This window comes from Ceratina calcarata, unplaced genomic scaffold (assembly GCF_001652005.2).
Source record: "Ceratina calcarata isolate Rehan_Ccalc_2016 unplaced genomic scaffold, ASM165200v1 scaffold106, whole genome shotgun sequence".
Lineage (NCBI taxonomy): Eukaryota > Metazoa > Arthropoda > Insecta > Hymenoptera > Apidae > Ceratina > Ceratina calcarata.
In genome coordinates this window covers 188,208-204,501 of record NW_017131496.1, presented here as the reverse complement: position 1 = coordinate 204,501, position 16,294 = coordinate 188,208, and the positions used below count along the sequence as shown (strand labels likewise).

General features: G+C 47.0%; 1 protein-coding gene across 1 annotated transcript in view; it reads right to left on the bottom strand.

The window, feature by feature from the left end:
• The window catches only part of tei (irregular chiasm C-roughest protein teiresias), a 237,642-nt gene that overhangs the window by 91,332 nt on the left and 130,016 nt on the right, over window positions 1-16,294 (bottom strand). The window contains exon 6 of the mRNA XM_018036867.2: window positions 2,335-2,676. Coding sequence (XP_017892356.1) covers window positions 2,335-2,676 — 342 coding nt within the window. The remainder of the gene's footprint in view (window positions 1-2,334; window positions 2,677-16,294) is intronic.

Here is a 16,294-nt window from a genome sequence, read left to right as displayed (position 1 = left end):
AATGCACTATTTTTAATTATAGGAAATGCGTCTTTCTGAAGTACATAAAGTTTTAGGATTGACTGTATAGCTAATACATCCTTAACGTTGTTTCTCTGGGATCGTCTCTCCGTTCGGTTTATTCTTCAGAAAGAGATAGTAACGCGAAATCTCTTTCGGTAGATTTTACGCCAGGGTACGAGAAGGAGGAGCTGATTCCTCTGCCCGGTTGCATCAACGACTCTAATTTGATCGCAATAAACGATAACCCGCGTAGCAAGTATCGTCCGTACGTTGGAAAATTTACTTGAACGATGAACGACCGCGAGCCCCGACGAATTCCCGGGCCGGTTGGAAAATTTCGAGTAAATTGCACGGAATTAATAACCCGAAAAACAGGACTCACGCGAGGCCATCGTCAGACATTCTTAAAATATCTTCGTTCTCATCTCTTCTCCCACGTTTCCGAAATTTCCTCTCTGTATCGTACGGGAAAATTCGATGGAATAACAACGACATACATACCGAGGTAATGAAATACCCTGACCGACACAACATCAGTCTTAATTGTCGCAATATTATGAGAACATTCGTGTCTTTCGGTCAGAGAGAATAAAAATATAAAGTAATATTTCCATGGTGAGTCATCGAGGTAACACCCGTGGGAACCGGCTTGATTTACCTTTTTAATTTAATCTTTAATAATCGGCCAACTTGTATATCGCTGCTCTCTCTCTCGCCCGTGCAACAATACCCGTTTCCCGACGTGCTCGTCCCGGTTCTAATATCACGAAAATCCCTTGTAGTCGGTTCGTTCTTGTCCACCCATTCTCCCATCAACCGCAGACCGAGTTCGGAGGAAAAACGATCCGTGGAATTATAACACTTCCTGGCCGCTTGACTTGAATTAAGCCCATTTTTAAAACGCGCCTCCCCGGCCGGCCGTCCGCGAGCTTTTTCCCTTCCCCCCCCGTCCACCGGGTACCCGTCGTATCGCGATTTCTTCTACCTAATATTTCAACGGGAATTGTGCTGGCTACGAAGTCTACAGAAATTAGATCTCGAGCACGGCCGCCGGCAAATTCAACGCGGCATCAACTAAATAATACGCTCGTAACTCTTCGCTCCGTCCGCTCCTCCCTATCTTCCGACCGCCGCGGATCTTTCATAACGACGATGTATTCCGTTGTACCGAGAGGCCGGGAGGGATAAATAGCGATCGTTTCGTTCGAGACGAGACTTGGGGGAACGCGATGACTAAAGTACGGAACGGTGACCTAATTGCGAGTCCACTCGTTCGGTTAACAGCCGCGTTTCCAAAACGAGCGTCGTTGGAAAAATCTCGTCTCTTTCGCTTGGAATGCTTGATGAATTTCGCCGGGTCAGAGAACGAGAGATGGTCGTCAGAGTACCGGAATGGAGAACACGACGCTGCTATTAATAAATTCTAATTGTTTAGTTTGCTAAACCTGTATTATCCCGGCGAGCTGTTGCAGTCACAGAAGCGAGACGTAACTTTCCACGGTCCCAGGAGCGGGATACAAATTACTTAGATATTCAAATTTGCGGTCGTACGTATATATACCATCGCCGTTCATCGAGTCTATCAACTTTGTTCCCGCTTGCCGACTATCCGAATACACGATAATTAATCCCGTTTTGCCAGCAATTTCCCGTCAGCATTTTAAACCAGATCCCGAGCCATTGTTTCGAGCAACTCTTAAGCGGAGATCACCGACGTTTCCCCGTTGTCCACGCGGAGAGGAAGATTTTCTGTTATTTCATAAAGCTTTGGAAGATTCGCTGGTTGGAAACTCAACGGAGTGCAAGTTTACGGGGGCGCGAGTCACGGGCGGTGTTTAGAGTTTCCGAGCTCTTCCGGAGAAAAACCGGAAAGGTCGAAGAGCGAACGAGACGAGACGGCTTACGGTGGGACGCGCTCGAAATTATACGACAGTTTCAACCGAGACTAAGGTGACGAGTTCGAGACGAGACAACGACTATAACCCAGCCGCGATATAAAGACGGTTTAAAACGAGACGTCACAGTTATCACTGTGTTCGCGTTCGACCGTCTCCGCGATAAAATCTTATGGTCTTCCTTTGGTCGTTCGTCCTCGCTTTATGAGAAACGAGTGTACAGTACGACAATTATACGGAGTCCAATGGAGCCTGTCGTAAGGCGATATCCGTATACATTTCTCTATTCGATTTAAACGACTCTTCGTTTATATTTTCACATAAATAGAAATAAAGCATCGTTCTATATTGCAATTTGTGTTACGTACTAAACACGATTTTAAATATAAACAGAAAATATCGAAATTTCCATGCGATGAAACATAAAGATACTCACATTGCACGTCGAGGAGTATGCTGGCGTTTAAGGGCATCGGGAGGGTGACGTGATGGGCGACGCAGGCGATGGTGGCGTTATGGTGTCTCCTGAGGACTTTGAGGTGAGCCCCGCTGCGTCCGCCGGTGGTCGAAGGCAACACGGTCAGATTATCCGGCGGCTGCTCGGGCCCGTCCAAAGTAGCTTGAGACAGAGTCATTCCCCAGGCTAAATCGGCCGGCGGGTTTCCACCCTCGGCGGCGCACTCCAACGTCAACTCGGAACCCTCTTTTACCGGGACGAATTGGTTGCCCGGGTCCAACCTGCGCCCATCTATCAGCAGGTACGTCCCACGGGGTGCCTCTGCAACGAATTCGATCGTTCGATCAGGACTACCGTAGGTGATCCCATAACGATGAAAAATATTCCTGCCTGTGCAGACGCGATCCGCGCGAACGACGAAAGAAAGGATAAACAGCAACGTTTGGATCGAAATCTGAACGCACGCAACGTGCGAATTAACGTTGAATTTTTCCAAACCTCGCCACGATAATCGTAAATTAGCAACGGTAAGAATATGAGAACACCGACCGCAACAATGGTACCTCATCACGTTTTAATAATAACGCGATATAAAAGACTGAACTTCGAACGTGTGATTCTAATGAAACACGAGGGACGGATTCAATTGATGGCAATTGAACATCGCACAATGTTGCGATATTTTCAATAGAAAATCACGATGGTCCCCGACAAACGATTTTACGCGTCATTATTATTCACAACGAATGTACCGTCGAACAATACGCGGCACGCTTTCCGAGCCACTGCGGCGCGGACGATATTACGTAAACCAGAAACAAGAAGACGTAAATTATCCTGGTCAGAGCGGGGTAAAAAACGAGGAAGGGGTGGTGGCCAGGCAGAGAGAATGGAAGTAATAAGAATGATGTTTTCCATCTGAAATTGATCGCGTTTACGTAGTCCGAGAGTGTGCCAAGCGTTTCAACGAGATTCCTATCCGGTTTCGGAGTTTCGTTTCCCTGTCGATAAGATCCGGTCACGTTCATTAAATTCGTTCGTGCTCCCTCGATCTTGCCAGAAACTGCTGCGCGGGACGCTCCGCGAAATGGATTATAGAAAAGGAAAACGCGTGCAGATTTTTCGGGGCATCGGAATTGGGATCTCTGACACGCGGCCCGATTTCGTGTAATAAAATACGCGTTCGCCGGGAATACTAACGCGATTCCGTTATCCGACCGCATCTACCATTTCCCGATCACTCGTAAATCGTACTACGACGCAGTTACTTTGGAAATTCGTCGAAATTAACCCTCGTCGCGTTCTTCACCCACTCCGATTACGCGGAGGTAACGGATTATGGCCAGGGACGAAATTAAACGAACCGAAGTTTTTCCCGAGGCGAACCACGATGAAAACATTTAACGCGGCTACGCCTCGCGTCAGGTGTTTACCAATTTTTCCGATAGAACGTATCGAGGCTGAAGACCGGTTCATTATTCATGGGTCCGTTCACTCCGAAAGTGAGATAAAAATCGGAATGAGGACGGAACAAAAAGTACGGTGTCAACGCAGGATCCTTGACGTTGCCTCTTCTCATTCACGTCCTCGATTCGCAATTTCATCGAAATTTTCCGCGATACCGTCGGATATATATGGCTCGAATGTACGCGTTGAAAGCGGATGAGGACCGTGCGGGAGAGAAAGAGGACAGAGGAGCGGCATCGAAGTTTTGTGTTTCATTCGACGAACTGAAAAAGGTGTGCCTTGCACGCTCGATAAATCTGCATTCGTATAGTCCGAAATTTTATTCTCCGGTTCCATTTTTCCTTTACTTCCGGCTCTCTTTTTTTTCACCGTGAAAGCGCCGCGTCCTCGCGGTGCATCCGATCGGATCGCTTAAACGGCGCGCAAAATATTGTGGCGAAATTAATACGGTCAAACAGGCATCCAAGCGGAAATACCGATTATTTCGCCAGTAATTTAATAGAGCGCAGAATCTACGAACGTTAACACCGATTACTTATTTTATCGATTCGACGATGTCCTTCGAATTTATTCCAACGTACGTATTTCATCGTCAAGGCATGTTCGTCTCGCCTTTTTCGAAGTGATAAACGAACAAGTCTGTTAATTCGACGCGGCCTAATTGTAAGTGAAGAGATAGATCGGGCGTAGCTTATAACCGGAAGATCGTATCGTCGGATTTGAAAGCGTACGGTGGAATCCGAGAAAAATCCAGACACACTTTGCATACACTTTTCGCCTCAATTTTCAGTCTAAAAATCAGGAACTAGCTCCGTTGGAAAGGTTCCAAATCCGTGTAATGCGATCGCGAATCGAGGAGAAGAAAGGATTCAGAAGGGAAAGCAGGTTCCTCGCTACGCTGCTTGTATAATATATTTCTCCGCGAGCATACGCTTCTCCCTTCAACGTTTCGACCGACGTCACTAACGAAATTCCCGGAATCTGGATCATTATTTAATTTGTCAGTCAGTCAGTCACCCGTGTTCTATTCGACGTTCCGTCACAGACGTTAAATACAATTTGTACAGAACGAAATTCTTTGCTTAATAAAAACTGGAATCGAGGAACGTAATCGCGATCACTTCTGCCCGCGTTCGCGTCCATTTAATCAGCCGTTCGATACGTAGATACGGATCACAGATTTTGAAGGTAATAAAGTGGCTCGTCTGACCGAAGATCCGACCCATTGATCCGGGACACTGGATTAATACTGTTTTATGTAACAGCGGCATGAGCGACGGTTCGGAACTCACGGAGATCGAGAGGAGTTTAATCACCGGGCGAATCAAATTACTAGCCGGGAAAACTTCGCGCCGAATTGCGCCGCGCTACGCTTTCGATTCGCCAAGATAACGGATTCCTATTCTATTTCTATTTCCGTGGTATTTCGGTAACAAGCAACCAGAATTCTTCAATAGCCGATATTCGAACGGGGAAAGAGAGAACGGAGAAAAGCCGATAAAAATTCCTCGATTACCGTTCCATTTCGTGAATTTGATTCTCGAATACACCCGGGCCTTGAATTTCGCTCGAATCTTACTACCAACTCGGCCATTCGTGTTCCACTGTATTCGCTTCACGCAATTCATTTGTCTGTATCCAGGAAATTGTTCTGCACTCGCATACATGCAGTCTAAATAAGAGTAGTCACGTGACTTCTCTAACATATCTACCGAACGTTTAAAGTATTTTTGTCAACCCCGTAAAAGACAGAGAGAACACGCTTGGGACGGGGATGGGAACCCTTCTTCTCAATCACTTAGCGTTAAGTCCCCGTTTGAACGCTCGATCCATTCTCATGTGTCCAAGTCCAAATCCCAGTATCAACCCGTATAGTCTCGTGTAACGACGCGTAACTTTACGTGCAGGAAAAAATTTCAAATATTCTCTCCCGCACGAGGAGAATCTGCGGCCTACGTAGGTATACGTAGGATCGTAGATAGGTGAACGTCGTCTGGAAAGAAGGTGCTGCACCTTCACGAAATTCCGGTCGAATAATAGGAGGGAGAGCGCGTTCGCGTTTAACCCCGGGAGGAAGGCGCATCGGGCGCGTTAATACAGAAACATAACGCTAAAAACAATTTCGTACGGCGGCGGGCCGCGTTTCGCACATATGGTGCCGCCGTCTGCTGCTACCAGAAATTCCCCGGGTAGGTATCTATGGTTCGTAAAATTTCACAATATCGCCCGGGCCGACCTCCTTCGACGATCGATCTCCTCGTCGCGAATATCAGAAGGAATGCTCGCATCGAAGTTTAGAGAGTAAAAAAGGAAGAGGAAGCATAAAACCGGGAAAAAAAACGACGGAAAATGTAAACGGGAAACATTGAATTTTATGGACGGCGAACTGCGTATGATTTCGCCGGAATTTTTATAACGACTGCATAGAATTTAATAACTGCATTAGACAGGAATTGCCTGAACAACGACCGGAAACGGAGGAGAGGAAGAAAACTCGACACAGGATGTTGCAAAACTTATAAACAGGCTACAGGAATTTTATGCGTTTATGAGGAAATTAGATACGTAAAAAGAACACCAAATATCTACTAACACAAAAATGCACCAAGTATCGACAACGAAATTCGTATTATAATAAAAATTCATTTTGCATAAAAATCCATACTTATTATAAATATTCAAGATCGACAAACTCCACTATCTCTTTGATACTGACTAACTTGCCAATGTTTACGGGAACGAACGTTCATTTATTAACTCACTCAGTAACAAATGGACTGTTACCTAAATTTAATTACAAAAATCTTTCGAAGGACCGGTGATTTCAGACGGTAGGAACAGACGTACAAGTATCAGTAAGTTCAGTGTTAAATGCAAATTACGTCGAAGGAAATGGGGATGTTGAACCATAAGGACACGCGAGCATTAATTTGGAATCGCATTTAAAAATTATCTCCTTCTTCACTGTGCGCAAATTACCTCGCACGAGGCTACAATCCCTGCCGACGCCGACACGGGAGGGAAGAATTTTTCTCGCGTGAAGTCCCGTCGTTTACGGTGATTATCCGACGCGACTCTCATTAACGAGACGCTCGTAATTTCCCTCGTATTAAGTGAATGTCGTTCGCTACCCTGTGTCGTCTGGCTGTCGCTGACACTTTGTACCTCGAGAGAGACTCGCCGTCGATCAAGTTCGAAAAAATATCTTTTATCTCGGCTGATTCGATGGCAAATAACGTCGAGTTCAACAGGACGTCTACGTTATTTACTGTTTGACTGGATCTCGAGAGTTAGCTTGGAAAATGAAGAGAGAATATGGAAAAGTACGAAGACGGTCGTGATAGGGAAACTCCGGAGGAGAAATTAAATATTCAGAGGCAACCACGGCGTACGAAACTGAGGACACTTTCGGTACTTTCTTAATCGACGGAGGAGACTTCCGACGCTTAAGCGGAGGTATTTTGCAAGTTGGTTTTAAACAAACGGATATCGCAGAAAAATACGAGCTACGACCGCAGATAGCGTATGAGTCGTCGCATGATCGCTAACTTTGTAAAAGGTAAATATCTAGCCGCTTGTTTGCGCTGGGGAATAAAATAATTCATAAGCGAGACTCGAAGGAACAGAGGATCGTCCCTGCGTTCCGAGATTCGTAGCATCCGAGAGGGAAGATCAAACATCCAGATGTTGATTTATGGCAGGAAACATAAAATAATTCATAATATTGAAAGTGAATCGCGAAGGAAAACAGGTAGGTACGTCTTGGATGTCCCGGCTGGAGATTCGATGTCGCGAGGTAAGATCGAACGTCCGGAGGGCCGATCGTAAAGATCGCGGGAGGCCGAGTCATGTGGACGGGTGAATCGATCGAGGGACTTCGTAGGCTTCGACGCAACGTCTCGTCGAATGATCGTCGGACTCGCTCGGGGCAATAAATAGGCGAGATTTAGAATGGTTGCCTGGCGGGGAACAGATTCACGAGCGTTCACGCATCACCGCGTTCGATCGACTTTATCGCGTCGGTCGCCGGTGTATTTGGTGCGGAAAGATTAGCCGGCGCCTCACGTCTCGCGTGTACCTAACCGCGAGAACCGGAGGAGTCCACTCCCACTTATTCGGGCCCCTGGCCTATCTTCTATTTTTCTTGGCCACTCGCTCCGACCCGGAATTTACTACCTTCCGAGTTCACCGGCGAAAAGGAAATCGTTTCTATTAACATACGTTACCGTCAACGCAGCTTTCAAACGCCACGGAAATTCCGCCTGGATAGAAAAATACTGTTACCGGTGAAGGTATAAATTGATTTCGAGTGAATTCCAAGTCGAATAGAAATGCATGAACTCGTTATCGATTCCGTTGGATCGTTCGCGAGGCAAGAATTTACGAGCTCGCAAGAAAGCGTTGCGCGTACAACAGAAAACGGTGTACTCAACGGAAGCTGAGTGCACACTTGAAGAATTAAAGGACGCAAGTCGAGCGCAAAACGTAGACGCAATTTGCACGGAGCGTGAACCAGCGGCGAGGTCTACGCAAACGTACGAGGTGTGCATTTTGCACGCGAATGCTCGCTGTTTGGTCAGACTACTCGCCACCAAAAGGAATACTCGTTTGCGTTTTACAATGCGCAACAAGGGCGCAACAGGTGCGCGCAGCACGACGGAATAAGAGCAGGACACTCGAAAGGAAAACTGCGCGGGACTACAATCTCTCTTTTTTTTTTTTTCTATCCAGAACACGATTCACAGTGTTGAAATTGAGCGACTGACGTCCCTTTGCGTCACGACGTTACTGCAAATTAACAGGAAGAAACAGGGCAACGTAATCGTTGCCGAGATCCTCGACTATCTTAAGAACGAGGCATTTACAGAAGTACTGAATTTGTTCTGAGGAATCCCCGTTGGAAGTTGGCGGTACGCGCAGGTGGAAGACGGTATAAATCTCACGGTTTAATCCCGAGAAAAAGACACCGGAGAACCGTCTCGGGCAAATTTTCAGTGACACTGTAAAAACGATTGCCCGCGAACGACGCTATTATTATCAAAAATCATTTGCATAGCTGTCCCGTTCAAAGACTTTAAATACGATTTATCATGCCACGCGACGCTGACATTATTGCATTCAATATTTCACGGAGGATATAACCACGGATATTACGTATTAAACTGCAATTCCAAGTCGCTGGCGCATAAACATGCTTAAATAATAACCGTCGCGGTTCACCGTAACAAAGTTGCAGATCCGGAAACCACTAAAACACCAGTAATCCTAAACTTCTCGTTCCGCGGGATGAATATCGAAATAATGACCCGAGGAATCCACCGAATATACCGAACTATCAACAATTTGCCGCCACGCGAAATTATAAGTACGCGCATACTTCGTCTTCGTTCTACTTGCGTTAACAGAAACGGCGACTCTGTTTGGTGGTAACAAATATTTAATCACGGCCAACATACCCGAAAACCACCTGGGCCAACCCCGCCTGGTTCCGCGCATCAACCGACTCTATTTCTATTCATACTACTTGCTGGCCAAACACTGACCTACTCCACATTCCTCGCGTCTGCCCGTACGTACACCTATTCTACTGCGAACTGCAGCTGCGCTGGTCTATTCTACTTTCGCATGGATGCCGTCGCGTCGGTCTCTCATTGTCGATTCCACGGTGTACAGAGACACGGAGTCGACGCTTCTATAGCCGATCTATGATCCACACGTATTATTATAGTTCTCTACCGTTCGCTCTAATCTAGACCCTGACCCTGCGCGGACCTACTTCATCCGCGCCTTGACATCATTGCGGCATTTATTGGAAAACCGTACTTGAACGCTCATACACACGCCTCTCCACGTCGCGACGGTTTGATCTTTTGACATTTTCATATCTCGACTAAATTCTCATTACGCGTATTGCGTACGATCATTGAAACTGACCTACTTTCCCGTACCGTTTAATTCTATCCGAAATTCGTCAGAATTTAAACGCGGTCAAACCTTTAGGATTGTAATTAAATATTTGAATTTCGAGTCTACTACGGGAGTGGTCTCGCGCGTGAATCTCGAGAAACGGTCTCGAATTAACGCTCTTATCCGCGAACAAAGAGGCGACGGGTTATAGAAATCCGAAATTATACGCGCGGAAGCGTTGTAAAAGAAACGCTTTAATGCAAAGTGGTTTTTCCTTCGCGCTGTACGAAACGGACGGCTCCGTTTTACGAATGCGCATATATTTCGAAATCCGACCCGAGGAGGGTGGGCGTGTGTGTGTGTACCTGGTTCACGCGTCTCGCGCGCAATTCCTGCTTGTGCTGCAATCAAGTGCTTTTAATTATGGAAGTATCCACTTGTTCCGAGAAAAGAGAACCGTGGACTCAGCGAAACCGGTATAATCAAGCGGATGATCGAAAACTGCTGTTAATTAGACTCGAACCGTTGCAACACCGCGTCGTCGTACCAATGATATTTATGCGATACAACGTTCGCAGACATCGAGTAGTTTTGTTTCCGGTGAGAAATGACGTACAAGTAGCGGAGGAGATGTTCCGTGACTCTTTCGCCCTAGTAAATTCCTCGGTTACACGTGAGATGAGAAACTATTTGAACAAAAATTTCCTGTTAAGAAGTCTCGCTCGAGTCGATATTTCAACGTGAATACCACAAGTTACGGCGAGCCTGAGCCGAGGAGTTACCCGAACGTCTATCCGGACAGGTTTAAATTTTTCAACCGCCTCCAGGAACGCGGCGCCGCGGGGATGAGGCGACGGAGGAAGATTCTTTTAAAATGTAAATATCCTCCGAAGACGGCGCACCGAAAGAAACGTTACTTCTTATAAAGTAGAGCTTGTCGACATCGGCCCGGAGGATAAGTTGCCCGTGATAAAAATCCACGCAGCTGTCCGAGTGAACCGTCGCCGCCTCCTCCGCCCCGTTCCCGTCGGCCGATAAATTACTGGGCCGCGTTAATTCGCGACGAAACGAACCCGAACTTTTCCCGTTGAGCAAGCGCCGCCTTAAATCTCCCGATCGCCGCGTAGAACGCCGCTAAGGCGGATAATAAATTCGACCGGCCTTCAAGAATTAATACTTCCCACTTTGTACTGCACGATCGTACGTCACGGCGATCGCGCGGTCCGCCGTATCAGCCGCAATAACGTAAAGTGTCGGCGAACTCGGTGAAACGAGCGAACGCAAATCCGGAAGTGTCACGCGCAACGCGGTCGCAGTCGCTTTTGAGCGAGTGCGGCCTACGAGAGGGCAGCGGTTGTGCATGTACGTACAATAGGTGTGCCACGAGATGATTTGTTCGCCCGGACTCGTACATGCAAAGGAGGACGACGGGGGCGGTACTCGCGTCGCACTTGAAAACGTCCGATTCTTTTTTTTTTCCCCCCCGGACGACAAGTGGCTGTTCGCAGAAAAGACGCAACGTATCTCCAACGAGGAATCTGGGATTCCGGATGGAGGAACTGATAACAAACGACGTCGGTACACGATGAAAGAGAGACGGACGCGTGAGCAACGACACGGTGAAATTTCAGCCCGCAGCGACGGTAGCCAGACTCGACGAGCGAAACAGGGAGCCAGGTAAGGTAGCAGCATCCAGCGATAGATGAGATGCTAACGAGACGCGAAACGATCGACTATTCTCACCGAGCCAAGGGAGAAAGGAGAGAGGAGAGGCAGAGCGTAGTCGGGCGTGAAATGGTTTTCCTTTACCACCGATTGAACGACGGCGAACGCGTCCCCCCGCGCCATCCGAGTTTATCCCCCGCGTCGAATACGTGATACGCGTACCGCTGCCCGTGTTTCCTTCCTCGGCTCTAACCGATCTTCCAAGAATTATTGCTTTCTTTGAGACCACCGCCTCGGGAGAACTTGTGACTCAAAGGGCCAGCAGTTCCGAACCGAGGATCTAGATTCTTTGAAGTTTGAAACGGCGGGTTTGCTGATGCGAGTCTCGATATGGAGATATTCCGCCCTCGCGGGGCCAGTGAACGTTAATGACCCTTTCCCTTAAGATTCTCTGGACATTTCAATCTTTTATCCCCAGTTTTCTATCCTCGTTTCAACTCCTTATGCATCCACGAGAGTCTATATAACGTAGACAGTGGAATTCGATTAATTCTAAACAGTTCTGTAGAATTAATTTCTTGTCTTTCTAATTAAACGACATTGATAGCACCCGGTATCGAGTACGTTCCACAAAGAGACGTATCGCGAGATACTTTATACGACGCGACTCGAAATGTCGACGCTTCCCCGGGAAGGAAGGGAAGAGAGGAAGAAGACAAACGGTGACAAAGAAGGCGGAGCTCATCGCCAGATATCAAACAACAGCGATTCGCGCCCCTTACAAAAGACACGGTTATTACACGAGTATCCTCCGGTGGAGCGTAGATGAAGTTCTATCCCGCGGGAACGCGGCGCATTCAACGATCTACCGGTAAACTTTGATCAGCGATGCTTTGCACGGGACTAATCCGTTGATTCCTCGCGTACGCGCGATGAAAGGCGACCGTGGAAACGTATAAAGCTACCAAATGAAAGTCTCGTGTTTTGTAATTAAAAGGTACGTGAAAGATCAATCTTGACTAACTACGAGCTCTAAAAAGGTGAATCGTAAAGATGTTTCAAAAGGACTATCGACGGTCTTCGAACAATTTGAATCTGAGACAGAGATCAAAGAAACAGCTATAAGATTTCACCCTCGCCCTCGATAAGAGTAATCATTCCCGTTCGGGTATACAAGTAGGTGGAAGAAGAACAGGGAGATGAGATACTCGGTCTCGTGGCGACGAGATCGCTCGCTACAGATCCTCTAGGCAGATGACAATTTTTCAACGCTTCATACACGCGTCCTATATTTATCACCCGGCTCCACGTCTATCGTAGCAGGCGGGGAAATCTCTTTGAGAGCGATCTTATTGATGAAGCGCATACGAGGACGGCACGGGACGTCGGAGAAAAATCGACGGTCGACCGCAGCCAGTCAGCCTCTCTCCCGTCTAACGGAACGCCGCTGTAACAGTCAGACAAGGGATGAACAAAAAAAAACTGAATAAAGAGAGAGATGTATCTTGATTTATATCGTAATCTGAGGGATCGGTATCCTCTTTCGAAAAACGACGCGACGTTTTCCTCGAGGGGGTTGAAAATTAACACCACCATGCGACGATGGATAGGTACACCGCTTCCATTATCCTCTAATATTATTTACTTGCTTTCAATTTCCTGGTCAATTGATTCCGCGGTCTCTGGTGAAACGTGATTTACCATACCGCCGATTGGATTGGTTCGCGCCCGCGTTACGCGGATCGAGTTACAATTGCAAAATGATACGCGTATACGCGTTACTGCGGCTACAATTTCCTCCGTGAAAATATTTGCAACGTTTCAGGGAAAATTAAACGTGGGTCGTGTACGTTTTTCTTTCGCTTCAAATTGGATCCCCCCCGTGGTTCTTAAATTTCATACGCGGAAAGTGGACCGCGCGGAATGCGGCGCACGTGAGAACATCTGTTCCCCGGGCAACACACTTCGGTCCATCCATCGTCCTCAAAAACTCTGTCACGCGTTTCGGTCGGAATCAAAGTTTGCCGAGGCGAATCAGCAGCCCCGGTTATAAACAGGGGATTCGTGGAAGAATAACGCCGGTTGAATGGAAACCGACTGCGACTTCCGCAACGAAATGGGATACGTGAATGGCGAAGCGAAACCTATCGTCCGACCGACATAATAACTTGGCGAAATCGAAAAACGAGGAAAAACTACGTGTCGGCCGCGTGTCTGACCGGTCCGAACACACACACGGTCACGTGCGAACGTATCGAGGACGCTTCTGGCGGCGCGATACAATTTACGGAATTTCTGATTGCAGCTACCACATCTCCGTCTTTCTCGACGATGAAACGTACTCGGCGGGCAAAATCCGTACCGCGTCGAGCCGAGTAATTTCTACAAAATTCATTATCCGCGATTTATAAATAAAAAACACAGCCCTCTCGTAACCCGGATGGAAATTTAGCGGTGCACCGAAAAAAATAGCCCTCCGACGAGCAAAGTTCGATTAAAAGTTATGAACGGGAACCGTCCGCGTGCACTGTATTTACCAGCTCTCACGTAATTGCATTTCATTTCGGCCGGGGAACTTGAAATTCCCGATTCCCTGTACCGGCGACCATCGGTCGCGGAACTTAATTCCCGGTTGAATTTAATTAACCGACATCGAACGACCGCGAACAGAAAAAATAAGAAAAAATTAAAACAGGTTTGAGGGCCAATCTTTCTCCGATATTTCAATGGGCGTCGACGATCGACTGTTCGGATGTTTGATAATTTACACGAGTCAATTGTACGGTCCGATATAATGAATATTTTGTTGCACCGATGTAATTCCAGTGGCATTTTGAAAACAAGACGATTTTTTGTAGAACACCCGGTTAAATTAGCGAGCCGAGTGTACGGCCCGACGCAATCTCTGACATAAAATCACGCAGACTCTATTGGCTCCCTTGATTCAAGTCGAGAACACTTTCTCGTTACACGAATCTGTTTTATGACTTTGGACGACGAACCCGACCGTTACATCGCCCATTTTCCTATTCACCCTCGTCCCCGTTTAACCCTCGAGTGAAGCGTCTCTCTTGAGAAAAAAAAAATCGTAGTGTACGTCGGTGTATTTATGTAGACGGCATCTGTGTTACTAAGTCCTCTTCGTCTGACCACGAGATTACGGCAAAAAGTTGATACTAGGTCGTTTCTTCTGTCGCGAGAGACAAGAGAGAAAAGGAGACAGAGGATGGAGCTCTTGGTTGATACCCAGGGAAACGCGAAAGAAGGAAATTGGCGTGCTTCATTATACGAAATCGCCTGTATAAAACGGACATTGCCAGCATAGGCAGCTATCAGGGACGCGGGAAGTCGGTTATCGTCGTAAGCGCGCGCGGCGTCGTTGTGTTGCCAGGTATATTCGGCCCTAAGCGGCTCGTCCATTTTACCTGTTTAAAATTGAACGCGTCAACGCTAAACCGCCGTTCACTTTATGAACTCTCGACCCCACCGGGCGGAAATAAATTCTAATTAACATAACGGCTCCGTCGAGATGAGGGAGCGGCCAAATGTTCGTACGAAAATCTCGCGAAAGAAAAATAGAGACGAAGAGAAATTTAACGCCGGCACGTATTATTAACTGATAATCGAGAGAAGTTTCAATTTCCGATTAGAGTCTCGAGAAATGTGAACTTTACTCGGGCACTGATCGAACGTCGCAGCCGGAGAGAACAGAATGTATGTACGGAGTTACGAAGTTTCCTATTGTTCCCTATTCCTCCGTGTTCGCAAGAAATTCGCAATCGCCACCGCGAATAGACAGCACGTCTCGATGGGCAAAACACAAATTGCTGGAGACCCGAATGGCCCCGATTGTACCAGAGAACAGAGACGACGTGAGGAACGTGTGAAATCGACGTTTGATCAACGTTCAATTCTCAGATGTTACCCACTAACAGATTTCTCGGTAAGAATTGATTTCCTCTACTCGAGGAGATAATAAACAAAAATTAGGATCTTGAATTCCGACGATTAAATTAACCCTTTCGCTACCCCTTCGCACGTGCTGTGTGTACGGGTGCCGACTATAATCGGCGTCCGAATATTTTTCGAATCTAATAGCTCGTACTGAACTAAATCCTGCATATTTTACATACGAAATTCACTAAAGCCAGACAGATAAACGAAAAATCGTTTCGCCGAAAGGAGACTATCGCTTATACAAGACGAATCGGCCGGGTGTTTCTTGGCTAAATGGAGCTGTGCGGTCGGACAGATACGGCGTTAGATTATAATCGTGGGAATTGCGGCGAGAGTCCGTCATTAAATCGCGCAGAACGGCAGAGATTGTTTCGCAGCTGTTTGCACGGCAACTGAACAAGCAATGAAACGACTGACCGGAGATAGTCAACTAATTACGGCGTTCCTCACGGGCCAGAAAACAGAACAATGGTTGGTATATCGACATCCTAATCGTGCATCGAGATTACATAGAAGGATATGTGCCACGAGGCCAGTTAATTAACTGGCACGTGACATCGACGAACAGAATTAAAGTCGATCGACTAAACCTGGTGAAAATTCATTGGCACGATCGTGAACGGTATAACGAGCGGGTGTTCAATCTCGTTTTAAATTATTTTTCCTATGAAATTGCATTTTTCAAAAACGCTTGTTTTCGAAATAAATGTAGCGACGACACGGAATAAAACGGAGGCTGTGGTATCGTGAACAATAAACCAGAAAGCCTCGGTTGATATCGAGGCTCTCGATTCTACACGGTGTACGATATAGAGCCCGGGTGCAATCAATGCCGCAGACGACCGGAAACATAGCTTCTCCGAGCCGAGCGTGTATCGTTGACGGCGCTAAATGCCTATAGAGAAACGATAACGTCGCGCGGCGGAGGAGAGTCGTCGCTTCG